General features: G+C 56.7%; 1 protein-coding gene across 1 annotated transcript in view; it reads left to right on the top strand.

The window, feature by feature from the left end:
* Positions 1–8,166: 8,166 nt before the first annotated feature.
* The window catches only part of GALNT9 (polypeptide N-acetylgalactosaminyltransferase 9), a gene marked incomplete at its 5' end in the record, with an annotated part of 92,350 nt that continues 86,633 nt past the window's right edge, over positions 8,167–13,883 (top strand). The window contains one exon of the mRNA XM_079942909.1: positions 8,167–8,407. Within this exon, the coding sequence (XP_079799035.1) occupies positions 8,167–8,407 (241 nt within the window). The remainder of the gene's footprint in view (positions 8,408–13,883) is intronic.

Genomic DNA, 13,883 nt, shown 5'->3' with positions numbered 1-13,883 from the left:
AGACGAGGCCGGAGGCGCAGGAGGGAATCCGAGGAAGGGTGGTACCACCCTAGCTGGAGAGCAGTTTCCGAGAAAGGCGAGCGACCTGGTGTCAGGGCCGCCGAGAGAGGGGCTGGCTGGGCGGAGAGGCTCCACCCAGCGCACAAAGCCCGACTGGGCGTGTCCCCAACTCTACGTTCAGTGGTGTCACATTGCCAGCTTGAAACCAGCCGTGACGTGACGGGAGTATTTACACCACGGAAATTGGCAAACCCTGCACAACTGCTCTCTTCCGCCTGCAGAGCTGATTGTTAAACACGTCCCAGCACAGCATGGGAGGGGCGTGAGGGAGGAATTGAGAGCAGGTCCCTGAGTCTGGCAAGTACCTTCACGAGAGCCCTTCTGGTGGGAAGGCAGGGGTGCCACTGAAGGGGGAACCAAGGATGGGAATCCAAGCAGGAAGTAAAGGCAGCCGCACCAGGAAGCTTAGCCACAGAGGGCAGGACAGAGGGACAGGGATTCAGGAGGCCCTGGTGGTCCATCTCCTCCACGGGGACCAGACTCCAGGTCGGCACGGACCACAGAAGGGGCCCCGTCAGAGAGAAGCAGGTGTGGGCCGAGCCACGCCCAGGCAAGGCGGGCACAGGTAGGATGGGGGTGATGCCACGTGGGGCTGGCAGAGCCTGCGGCAGCGTTCCCACCTGGGTGCAGGCGACCCTCCTCAACCCGCAGGGCGCTCAGCTGATGACAAGGCTCTGAGGGCGAGGACAGCCAAGGTCCTGGGAAGCTCCCTCCCCGCCTCTTTCACTGCAAGGGCACCGAGCAGCCTGCCGCCTCTGGCCTTGGAGTAGCCTGGGTGCCCGGGGGCAGTGGCGGCCCTGGATGCGCAGAGCCCCAAGCAGAGGCCACGGTGCTCAGGGCAGATCCAGGTTATGCGTGTTGCTTTGGCAACAGTTTGCTAGTTGCAGTCACTGAAAGCTCCTTGCTCAGAACACAGGACGGGGAAGACACATCACCCTTGTCCTCCAGCTACAGGACGGTAGACATTTATGGGGGTTCATGAGTCAGGGGACCATGGAAGTTGTGCTTGTGGTGGATGATTGAGTGGTTCAGCCGGCCCCAAACCGTGGAGCAGCTCATGAGGTATATTAACTAGGGATGCAGGGCCGAAAGCCTGGCTAACGGCAGCTCAAGCGATAGCAGTTCGTTTGTTTCACGTAACAGGATTCCACAGGCCAGCAGCCCAGTCCTGGAGAGCTGCTCGGTGATGCTGTCAGGGACCTTCCTCCTTCACTTTTCTGTTTTGTCGTCCTTAATGGGTGTTGACCTTCATCCATATGCTTGTAGCTTCATGGTTACCAAACGGCTGCTGTCCCTCCAGGCATCACATTTGAGTTCCAGAGAGGACAAATGGAAGGGGGAAAGGGAAAGTTGGCCAGATCAGTAGAATCAGTGCCTTTTACTCAAGGAAGAAAACCTTTCCTACAAGCTCTTCCCTGCAGACTTCTGCCTACATTCTCGGCCACAACCGGCTAATATGACCACCTGTCTTAGTCCATTGGAGCTGCTATAACAAGATGCCGCAGACTGAGTAGCGTATAAACAGCAGATACTTATTTCTCACAGTTCTGGAGGCTGGAAGTCCAAGATCAAGGCACCAGCATTGTCAGGTGAGGGTCGTCTCCAGGCTACAGACTGCCAACTTCTGGCTGTGTCCTTACATGGCGGAAGGGGCGAGGGAGCTCTCTGGGGCCTCTTTAATAAGGGCACCAACCCCACCCTTGAGGGCTCCACCTCATGACCTAATCACCTCCCGAAGGCCCCACCTTCTACTAATACCATCACCTTTGGGGTTAGGATTTCAACATATGAAATTTGCGGGGGGGACACAAACATTCAGACCATAGCACCTTCCATAGACCTATCATGGGTTGGTTTCAACTAATCAAGATTTACTTCTTGGTCTGAAATAGGCGTTTGTGGCCAAGAGGCGTTTGTTGTTGCTCTTGCAACAGGGAAGGAAGGGAGGTTGGGTAAGCAACTGATGGCATCTGCCCCGCTGGGACTCCAGCCCAGGGCTTATGACATTAGACTCAGCTGCTCAAGTGGTGTCGCTGTTAAAACGTAACTGCAGTCAGGAATGATGCCCACACAAACGAGACCCCTGGCTCCACCGGGGGGGATGGTCCTCCGTGCAGCTAGGCTTGAGCCATAGCCTTCCAGCAGCTGGGAAGTGAGAGCAAGAGACGTTTCATCAGACTGGTTAGGGAAGAGGTCCCCAGGTAGAGCGATTCCAAAACATGCCCACAAAGAGATGTTGTCTGTGTCCCTCCCCTCAATCTGGGTGGCGGAAGCAACACTGTGTAACCTCTGAGGCTGGGTCACAAGAGGCAGTGTGGCTGGCCCTCTAGGCAGGCTCGGTCCTGGAATTGGAAGTCACGTTGTGAGGAAGCCCTGGCCACGTGGAGGGGCCAGTGTGAGCGGAGGGGCCAGCATGGGTGTTCTGGTAGCCCAGCCCAGGTCCCAGCCAACCACGGGCCACAGCGACAGCCACGAGTGAATGAACCTTCGGATGGGCCCCTTCCACTCCTTAATGCCGACTGGGGCCCCAGCCGTCATGGAGCAGAGATGAGCCTGACCTGTGAGCCCTGCCGTGGTTGTAGACACACCTGCTGAATGACCGAATGCTGTCGATTTAAGCTGCTGTTTGGTGGTGCTTTGAACACCCTGATGGGTTAATGATTCAGCAGCCCAGGCACCTGCGATGAAGGGACAAGTTAGCGTTATGGGCGAGTAGGAAACAGGAGAGACTAATCTTCAATATGATAAAAGGAAGAATATATTTTAGATAGCTTACTGGCAGCAGAGGCACCTGAGCGTAGAGTTTAAAGGCTGGAGCCCGGTGGCCTGGGTTGCATCCCAGCTCCATCTCCGATACCTGTGTGACTTTAGGCAGTTACTAAACCTCTCTGTGCCTCTATTTCCTCATCTACAAAGTGGGCATAATGGCTTCCCTTTGAGGGTTGCGTGAATGCACTTTGTAAAGCACTTGGATGAGTGTCTGGCATGTGGTAAACGCTCTTTAAGTGTCTGGTAAATATATTACGAGTCAGACACGGAAGGCCTCCTAGATGAGGTTTTTGTTCTACGTGAGGCCAGTGAGGAACAGACCTTTGAACCATTACTGTCGGGAAATAGACAATGCCCTTGTGCCGGAGCAGTTGTGAAGCTGGGTTATAGCTTCAGAACCCAAGGGCCAGACGTGATTCAGGCGGTGAGGACGCTCGCAAATTCGATCACCGTTTTAGAATGTCTTGGGGAGAAATGACAGCAGGAAGCGACACCCAGCGTCTTCCATTGCGATGGACGCTCCCTTCCACCCCATCTCCCACCAAATTCTCTTTCTCCTCCGCCCTCCCCGTCCTTCCCGTCTTTCTCTCCCTGTCCATCTCTCTCTCACACCGCCGCTCCCCTCCCCACCCCTTGCATGCGCTTTCTGGTCATCCTGGCGCCACTTTCCTCTCTTGGCTCAGTGGAAGGTGCCCTCTGTGCCCGGAGAAGGAAGGTGTGGTCTGGCCTGCAGATCTCAGCCCTTGCTGCCTCTCCACCCACTGTGCACCCACATCACCTGCCCGAGGACTGATGTGCCCATCTGGGGGGGTAACGGGCTGCAGGCCCACCGGCTGTCATGGGGGGCATCCAAAGGGGCCCGTGGTTAGTGAACGGACCCCGCCAACATCTCTGTTGCCTCTTTAAAGCTGCTTAGCGTCAGATCTGGTGGCCTAAGTCAGAGGCAGGGGGAGACAAGACTGGAGTTGGGATCCTGGGGTGTCATTAGCTCCCCACTTTGTCTCTGGTCTGAACTGGAGCTGGTGGAGCGTTCCTGCAGCTCCGTGTCTGGGGGTCAATCTCTCAGCGAGAACTTGGCCCGCACAACCTCTGCCCTCGTCTTGGGCCCCTGCCAGCTGGGAATCCCCAAGGGGAGGAGCCCCGTCATTCAGAAGCTCAGCTTGCAATTCTCAGCGGATGGCGGCTCAGGAGCAATGAATCCTGTCTGAACCAAAATTCACCGCACGTTTTTTTTTTGCTTTAGTCTTCCATAAAATGGTTGCATTAATTTTTAATTTGACAACAATCATGTGTTGCTACCCTGGGGAGCCTGGTACTTGGGAGTGTGGGAGGAGTTTGGAATAAAATCCTAATTTTCTGGAAGGTTGCTGTGCGGATCCTGAGTGTTATTCACCCACGTACCTCCAGATCGCCCTCTCCCAAGTGCACGGTAGAATTTCACTTCTACCCCAGCCGTCGGTGCAGGGTGGTCCACATGACACTCTCTGGACGATACGTTTTGAGTGGAAATAGCAGGTGTCACTTCTAGGCTGGGAGTTTAAAGACCAGCGTGAGGCCCCCCTAAGCTCTCCTCTCCTCTCCCCTCGGCACAGCCGTAGGCAACGCTCAAGGCGGCTGCTCTCGGACGACTGGGTCCCGAGGTGAGTCGTCAGCAAACTCCCCTGTTGACCCCCGTGGATGTGCAGCTTGTCCGAGAAATAGCCCCGCATTGTCTGAGCTGCCGAGATTTGGCCGTTTGCTTCTGCAGCACCACCCAGGCTCTCCTGACTGATACGTTTAGATAATGAAACACCGCATGCCGTATACTCAGGCTGAATTCTGAACAGGAAACGCCCTCCTCTCCATGAGCTGGGAGAGAATCATCTAGTGAATCCTGAGTTTCAGTTTGGGGTCCACAAAAGGACAAGGCCCAAGTCAGAGTGAATTCTGTTCAGACAAGAGTGTTGCCTCAAGGCAAACCTCGGGATGGAGGCTGGCTTCAAGGACATCAGAGGACCTAGCACGTCCTTTCCTGGGGCCACTTTGTGTTTCCATGGTTCCGCCTTCCCGTGGCCTGCACCAGCACAGACGCCTGCCCGCCTCAAGGCTGTGACCACAAGACTCCCTTAGTCCCGTGGATGCCTTCCCACCTGCTATCCGCAATTCCGGTGAGGGTTTTCCCAGGCTGGCCAATCAGCACTGTGGACTGCAGGCTCCCTTGTGGCTTCTGAAGGGCTGGCATCTGAGGAAGCCCCCGGGAAGCCAGAGCTCTGTCAGAGGGAAGGTGGTCATGGTGGAGGGGGGGTGGTTCTCCTCCTTGCACGGTCCTGCGTTAGAGCCACATTACTGCAGCACATCTCACAACTCACTGCTGAGCATTCAGTCTATTTAAGAAATCAAATGAACACCAGTTGGTGGGACTGATGCGTTTCCGTCCGTGCAAAGTACCCCAAACTTTCCCAGGTCAATGTGCTTGTACTTCAAATGAAATGCAGCCAACTATGAATGCGTATTGGGGATGTATCATTTCCTGCTAAACCTTAGGATGCAGCCCAAGGTATTTACAGGAACAAAATAATGCTTCCTTCTGCAAACGCACTCTAACATCATGTTCAATGGACACATAATGAAAAGTGCTTGATTCTTCTTTTCTCGAGTGACAGTGGCGAATACATTTGATTCTGGAGCCAAATTGTCTGGGCTTGAAGCCCAGATCCATGCTTTGCCCTTGACGTGACCTTGAACAAGGCTTTCGCCCTCTCACTGCCTCAGTTTCCTCGTAGTTTAATTAGATCATGCCAGTTGCTGTCGGTCTTAATCGGCTAATGGCCGTAAAGGACCTAGAACAGGGTCTGGTGCAATCTTACCAACTGTGGAAATGTTAGCCGTTTGTATTTTTATTCCAAAAGCCATCCTTGTAAAATGGGGAAACATCTTACAACTTGGCATTTTATAAACAGAAAAATACAGTATTTCTTAAGGAGGGACAGGGGAATGGCTATTCACCAAGAACAGACCAGTGTTTATCAAACTTGCTGCATGTGAGACTCTCCCAGAATGATGATGAAAACCAGAATCTCAGCTTCCTCTCAGGCGAACGCCCTGTAGCCAGCTGTGGCCTCAAGTCCCAACGGCTGGGCCCTTCCTGGTGATGGTTCTCTGCCTTTCTTGGACAAACTTCCTGAGAAAGAAAAGAAAGTTTTGACGAGGGAAAGGAGCAAGGGGTCTTCCGGCTTCTCAGGAGAATCTACCAAGAGGCACAGAACCGCCATGCTGGATAGGCTAGTATGTCTGACGTTTAGAAATGTATGCTTGCAAGAAGAGCACTGGACCAAGAGCCAGAGACCCCGAAGTTCCCCTAAACACTCATACATGGATACACACACATATACACACGAACACACACATAGGCACATGCCCACGGACACACCCATAAATGCACACATGGACAAATCCACACATGTACACATATGTACACACATAAATGCACTTTTGGACACACAAATGCACATATGTGGACACACATATGAACACACACACTCAAATACACACACAGAGGAACTTCCTTGGAGCTCCAGTGGTTAAGAATTTGCGCTTCCACTGCAGGGGACACAGGTTCGATCCCTGATCAGGGAAGTTCCACATGCCACGTGATGTGGCCAAAACCCAAAATGCACTCACAGAGACACACGTGCATACAGACATGTGCACACACACACACACACGCCAAGAGCTCCCTGAAGCCCAAGGGTCAGTATCTTATTCATCTCTGTATAGTGAGGGACCAGCACAAAGCCAGCTCTTTTTTAAAAAAATTATTATTTATTTATGGCTGCGTTGGGTCTTCGTTGCTGCACGCGGGCTTTCTCTAGTTGTGGTGAGGGGGCTTCTCATTGCAAGGGCTTCTCTTGTTGTGGAGCACGGGCTCTAGATGCACGGGCTTCAGTAGTTGTGGCTTGCAGACTCAATAGTTGTGGCGCACGGGCTTAGTTGCTCCGCGGCATGTGGGATCTTCCCGGACCAGGGCTCGAACCCGTGTCCCCTGCATTGGCAGGCGGATTCTTAACCACTGTGCCACCAGGGAAGCCCCACAAAGCCAGCTCTTAATGCATGTTCCCACAATTATTCACTCAACAAGTATTTACTGAGCACCAAGTAAACACGAGGCACTGGCGAGACAGCGTGAAGTCGACAGAACCCCTTGCCTCTGGCCGCTCAGTTTCCAACGGAGCCCGGCTGTCTCATCTATAAAACGCCGGCTTGGGGCTAGATTAGAGATGGGAGTGGAGACGCAGTGAGCCGGGTTTGCTCTCACCTGAGGTCTGAGGACCCCGACCTGGAGCACCCGACGCCCAGGGGTCTGCGCCTTTTCCCCCTCCTGGTGGATTTCGCAGTTCCGCCTGGAGGTGCCCCTAGGTACCACCGACTCTCAAGCGCGGCCCACCCGTCCTTGGACTCAGCTCTCCCCAGCCTTCAGCCCCAGAGGGGGGCAAGGGGAGGGAGGCCGGGAGTAGATTCAGTTTGGCCTAGGGAAGGGGGAGACGAGCCACCGAGGTGGCTTTGACCCTACTGTCCCCCCTTCTCCTCATAAATACGCCCCCGCCTACCCCTGCTCATCCGCGCGGACTACACCGCCTTGACCAGGCGCTCCCCAGGACCCCGCTTCGGTCGGTCAAGTCTGGGGAGGGGGAGTGGAGAGAGACTGCGCGCGTGCTCCGCCCCCACCCCCCCGCCCCCGCCCGGATGCCCTTGGTCGGGGTACCCTGAGCGCGAGGCCCCGCCCCACCCTGCTCGGGCGCCGGGAGCGCGCGCCGGACCTTGCGCCCCGCAGGGGAGGTGAGGGGAGGGGAGGGTGGTCCCGGAGGGGGCGTCCCGGGAGGGTGGGCCTGCGGGGGAGGGTGCGGGCCCCGCTTGCATGCTGATGAGCTGGGCGGCCGCGTCACTCCGCACCGGCGCCGTGGCGGCGGGGCGGGCAGGAGCCGCACGCCAGCCGAGCGCCTGCCGGCCCGCACCTCCGTCGTTTCTCCGGGCCCCGAGGCCCGCCCCGCCGCCCCCGAGACTGGGCCGCGCCCCTCTGCAGAGGATGCCGGGTGCCCCCTGCATCCGCGGCCCCGGGCAGCCCCTGCGCGTGGGGAACCCGGGAGGCGGAGGGGCGTGCTGAGCCGGCGCGGGCGGTACTGAAGGGACAGCTCCCGGGGACAGGCGGCAGAGCGCGCAGCGGGTCCGCAGCCCCCAGCCCGCGGCAAGCCGGGCTGGCTCATGGTCCCCGAAGCAGCGGGCCAGACGGAGGCTCCTGCGGCCGCCGGGCCCACGGGGATGCCCCGCGGGTGAGGCAGCCCCCAGCTTCCAGCCGCGTTCATGGCGGTGGCCAGGAAGATCAAAACTTTGCTGACGGTCAACATCCTGGTGTTCGTGGGCATCATCCTCTTCTCGGTGTACTGCCGCCTGCAGGACCGCTCAGAGGGGCCGGTGCAGATCGTGCGCAGCGCCGACCGCCGGGTGCGCAGCCGGCACGCCACGGTGGGCGCGCTGGCGGAGCGCGAGGCCATCCTGCAACGCCTCGACCACCTGGAGGAGGTGGTCTACACCCAGCTGAACGGTGAGCCGAGCCAGCGCCCCGCTCGGGACAGAGGCGCTGGGCAGGGGGGAAGCGTCCCCGTGCTTGGGACGCGGCACTGCGCACGACCGCTAAAACCTCTGAGGACCCCAGGGGCCCGATGGCCAACTAGGGCTGGGGTCGAACTCCTGTCTCTTGGCAGGGAATTAGGCAGGAGGCCAAAAGCGATGAAGGCTCCTTGTGGCAGAGGGCACTGGCCTGCTTGGCCACTCACGCATTCACTCGCCCAGTGGACCCTTGCGTACCGTCCCCCCTCCCCCCCAGCACACATGAGGGGAATCCGCCTTGTCCCCCGAGGGGATGTGAGAGAACTTCTAGAGGTTGTAGGACCTGCGTTAAGAGCAGGCGGTGCCCAGGACAAGAGCTGTGATGCCCCGGGAGATGTGGCGCATCGGGGCTTAGCCCGGACTCACTCCCCTCCCTCGGGGAGGAAGTGCAGAGAGGTGGGGTGGTGACACTGCCCTTCAGAGGTGTCCTTTAAATGTTGGTGGAGAAAGGTACCCCCGGCCACTGGGCCCGTTCAGCCCCCTGTCCTGGGGATGCTCGGGGCTCCCTCCACAGAGTCGTGGGCCACGTCTGAGGCCGTGAGCCCGTGGCTCGTGGATGGAGAGACTCCAGGGCCTAGCAGGGGCTTGGCAGGTCTTAGTTACCCAGATGGACCCGGGAGTCCTTGGAAGCTTCTCCAGGAAGCCCAGCTCCTGGAGGTGGGCGCCTTGTTTCATCCCAAGCAGGTGTGGGTCACCCTGAGAGTCAGAGTGGGAGTCAAGGAGGGTGAGGGGAGGGGGGGGAGTACTTTTCCACTTGGGGATATGCAGCGGAGCAGAAGAAAGCGACTGCTCCCCCGTCGGTTCACTCGGTGCCGAGGTACGAGGAGGAAGGAGGAAAGTTAGTGCTTACCTCACTCGCGAGCTCCCCTGTCCTGTGCTATTCCGGTTTCTGCATCAGCAGACCCAGCAACACCCCTCAGGCAGCGTCAGTGACAGGCTCCGGCAGGAGCTGTCTGGGAGCCAGCTTGCACAGGCAGGGCCTGTTCTGCGTGGCGCCCGCCCGACGTGAGGGTCATCTCAGGATTTGCTTCTGGAGGCCCAGCTGGCCTCGGAGCAGCGGCTCTGAACCTGAGGCTGGGTGACGCCAGGGACGCAGGAGTTGTCCGCAGCCGTGCCCACCTGCTCGGGGAAGGCAGAGCGTCCTCTGGCTTCCCAAGCACCTTCTCACCACCCCCGAACTCCTGGTTTTTCTCTGGAGGTACTTTTGGTGGGCTCCGTGGCTTTTCTGATCTCTCCTGCTCAGCTGAAGCCACGAGGGCAGAACAGTTTGGTTCAACTGCCATTTGGCCATTCCGGCAGTGATTCGTCTCCGGGAAGGCGGCGGCCCCAGTAATAGCACACAGCTTTATTGAAGTGTCCTTGCCAGGGTGTTATGGTCTGTTTTATGGGGAAGCCAGAGGATTCTATAAAAACACTGGCAGCGTGTCGGGTTGTCACATCATGACGGCCAGCTCAGCACCGAGAGCGAAGGGACCAGGATTCTTGGAGGCAGAAAAAGCCAAGACCTTCGACAGACTTTCCCGACACTGATGGGAGATGATGAAGGGTCTCGGGAAAGTGGAGTGTTATCCCCAGGCCCACCCCAGCCTCTCCCTCTCCTGTCTCCCGGCTTCTCCCTCCTTCCTCTCTCCCTTCCCCTCGCTTCCCTCTTCCCCCTCCTCCCACCCTTTCTCCTTTCTTCTTTTTAAAATCTTTCCTCCCTCTTCCCTTCAGCAAGTCTCTTCCTCGTCATCAATGTCCCTCTCTCCTTCTCCTTTCTTTTTTTCTCTTTTTTTTTTGCGGTACGCGGGCCTCTCACTGTCGTGGCCTCTCCTGTTGCGGAGCACAGGCTCCGGACGCGCAGGCTCAGCGGCCATGGCTCACGGGCCCAGCCGCTCCGCGGCATGTGGGATCTTCCCGGACCGGGGCACGAACCCGTGTCCCCTGCATCGGCAGGCGGACTCTCAACCACTGCGCCACCAGGGAAGCCCTCCTTCTCCTTTCTTTACCCACCCCTTCCTCCAACCGTTCTGTCCCTCTGTCCACTCCCCCCAACCCCACTCTCTTTGATGAATCCGCCTTGCATCCCTCTCTTAGGCCATGTGCCTAGCATAGCATCTTACCCAGGGGTCATTCAGTATTTGTTCCTGGAAATGACAAGAGAGCCCCAATCTAGCCCTCACCCCAGGTCGGTCGCTAAGGATAGGACAGTGCAGGCGTGGGGCTGACCTTGGTCCACAGGAAGCTGTGTGAGAGCAGTGCTCACGCCTTCAAACCGGCACCGACTCCCGTGTTAAGGGTGTTGAAGCACGGCAAAGAGAGTGCTTCCTGGAAGAGGCGAGCCGCTGCCCTTTGCAGCTGCCCTTTGCAGCCGCTGCCCTTTGCTGTCTGTTGTGTTTTAGATCCAAGAAATATGAAATGGATTCCTGGAGTTTCTACTCGACACTAATTCAGCAGAGTTTAGAAAGGAGAGGGAGAAACCCAAACAAAATTGATTTATTGCTTATCTTTCCTTTGCTTTGACTGCTTTCTAGAAATACCTCTCCCGGCTTGAAGGAGCTGGTGGGAAGGAAAGGCTGTCCCCGGGAGCAGGGCCCAGAGGCAGGGTATTCTCCCCAGCTCTCCCCACACCCTTTCTTTAGCCGGTCCAGTGACCTTTACTCGAGATGTCTTGTCGACCTCAGCAAAGGCTTATTAAGCGGTGTGTGTAGATTCCAATTCACAGGACCCGGGGGAAAATATTCTTTAAGGAAATGCAGTGTAGTCACGTCCTGTATGTACACGAGAGTTTGCTTCTAAATTCAGTGCTCAAGGCAAGAAAAAACGTTTATAGACAGAAATCATCCTTCTGAATATCTTAAATTGCACATAAAATACAGCATCCCTGGTTCCGTTGCCTGCAACTGGCACAGCGAGTCTTTCCAAAGTGGAATTGGAGAACCTCTAAGCTCAGTGAGAAGGGAAAGAGAGTCCCATTCAGTTGATCGTATGTTCAAGCCCTTCTGCCTTCTTATGACCCCTTAGGAGCAGAGGCTGAATTCAAGCTGGGGATGGGATGGGAGGGTTTCCATTTGGGTTGGCTGGTTGGTTTTAAAAATTCAGACACGTGTGCGTTAATTCCCTCTAACCAGACCCACCCCAGCCCAAGTGCTTTACAGTCAGAGGTCAAAGCCATTACAGTTAGAAGTCAACGCCATGGGCCCATTGTACAGATGGAAAAGCTGAGGGCCAGTGAGACAGCAGGACTTGCCCCAGGTTGTTTAGAAAGTTAGTGATGGCAGCTGCTAAAAGCGTAATTGCTTCAGAATTATCTACATTTCTGCACCTATTAAAAGTTCAAGTTAAAATAACAGAAGGTCCAATTGCGCTCTACCGGGCAATGGCCTTGGACATCTCAGGTGCAGGTCCCCTCCCGCCAGCCCTGCCAACGTCACTTGCCCTCCACTGGGAAGAGGTACTTGCTGGCCCTGCTGTCTCTCAAACTAGACACATTCACGTAAGACTGGTACTGTTTTACCAGACTTGTGCACAACACCTGTTCTGCTATTCATCTCAGGGCGGGAATTTTTGTCTGTTTTATTCACAACTCTACATGCCCAGGGTCTAGGGAGGCACCCTGCCTATAGTTAGCGCCCCATAAATATCTGTTGGATGAGCGAGTGAGCGGATCTTTCTCTAAACAATTGTTTTTGTTTAGAATAAATTTATTTGAAAAGACACTTGCAAATCACCACTGTACCCATAAGCAGGAGGGGACTGCGTGAATGAATGCGATGAAAACAAAATCACGCCCTTTAATTCCAGCGTGACGCAGCTGTCACCAGAGGCGCTGAGCCAGAGGCCTGCCCTCTCCTTGTTAAAAGGGAGATTCTCGCGTATGAGGGATATATTGGCATGAAACCAAGACTTTCTCCTCGAAGAAATCGGGAGATCGAGACAGACTTTAAAAGGCGATAAGTCGCACGGCGCGAGTCGATGCTGCTTAACACCGCGTTCATTTTCTGCCAACGATCCTATCCTGCGTGCCGGTCCTGCCAGGGTTCCGACCCCACACTTTGGGAAGCCCGGGTCTGCATCAGAGCAGCAGAGGGGATGGTACGGGGGTGCGGGCATGGAGGAAGGGGGTGGGAAGAGTGCGGAGCTGGGCTGTCATGTTGCCAAGGGGCGTGTGTCCCCGAGGCTGCCTCCGCTGTGGCGGGGCCCAGGTTTCAGATCGGGAAGCTGAAATCCTACCAAGAGTCTGAGCGCCGTGAGTTTTAATAATCGAAGTCTGTAGGAGCTGGGGCCGGGAGGCCCCCGGGGGAAGGTGAGAAGCAGAAGGGTGGAGAGAGTGCGTCCCCTTGGACTCTCGGGCCACAGAGGGAGCAAGTGTCTCCTCGTGCAGCCGTCTTCCCCGTGCCTGCTTCGGCGGTAGGCAGATGCCACAGCTGAGAAGCCGAATCTGGGGAGGCGTCCGAGGTTTCCCCACCTGCGACGGGGATTCAGACGTCACACGAGAGCACAAGCCACATGAGGGCAGCAGGTGCCTCAGACTGTGGCACCAGGAGGAGGGGGCGCCTCGTCGCACCGTTTACGCGACCAAAGCATGAATGACACCCTTGGGTGGAGCCTGCAGGAGAGCGTGGTGGAGAAGGGGCTGGGTGGGAGTCTGAGAAGCGCATGGAAGGTTCTTGAGGCCGGGGGGGCCGGCCGCCTCACTGGACCACCCCTTGCCCCCGTGGCACTCCTGTGCCGGCCCGCCCACCCCTGAGAGCCGGCTTCTCAGGAGGGGTTTCCGAGCCCTTCTGTGCGTGAGTAGCTCCGTTCTGAAGACCACACTCCACCTGTAGGGCACGCGCATTTCATCACAAAGCTTCCCCTGTTCATCGTGAGTTTTAATTCCAGGAGGAGCTCCCCGCTGGCTCCGGGGCCTTTCCAGCTTGAGTTCATCCACCTCCATCCTCCCTGAACCTGCTTTACGAACTAAAATGTCCTGCCTCGCCCATCCCAGCAGTCAGAGCCACCGCGGCTGAAGGAACAGCTGCCGTCTGTTCGGGGTTTAATCACGGGTCCTGGCAGGTCTTGCTTCAAAGTGGCAGCATTTAACTGGCTGGCCCTTCCCCCCGCTCCGGGCCATTAATGGAGTGGCCTTATCCCCCTGCATCCGTCTCACATCTCCCCCACTGTTGCTGATTTACTACAGAAAGTGAGAAAATACTCGGTGCGCCCAACTGGAGCCCAGGCCTCCCACAGCCGCGGCCGGCGGGGTGTTTGACGAGAATCACCTCTTCCCTTCTCCTCCGCCGGAGCTGCCTGCAATTACATTTCACTCACCCTGAGAAGATTAAGAGCGCGTCGGTTTTGCTTTTTTTCCTCTTCTTTGCCTGTGATCCTCTGCCTGCTGGTCTGGCTCTGACCCCAACTGACCACTGGTGAGTCAGGACGACCGAGGC

Source organism: Stenella coeruleoalba (assembly GCF_951394435.1).
Source record: "Stenella coeruleoalba genome assembly, chromosome: 14".
Taxonomy (NCBI): Eukaryota; Metazoa; Chordata; class Mammalia; order Artiodactyla; family Delphinidae; genus Stenella; species Stenella coeruleoalba.
Note: the sequence above shows the minus strand (reverse complement) of the source record. Positions and strands in the feature narration are given on the sequence as shown.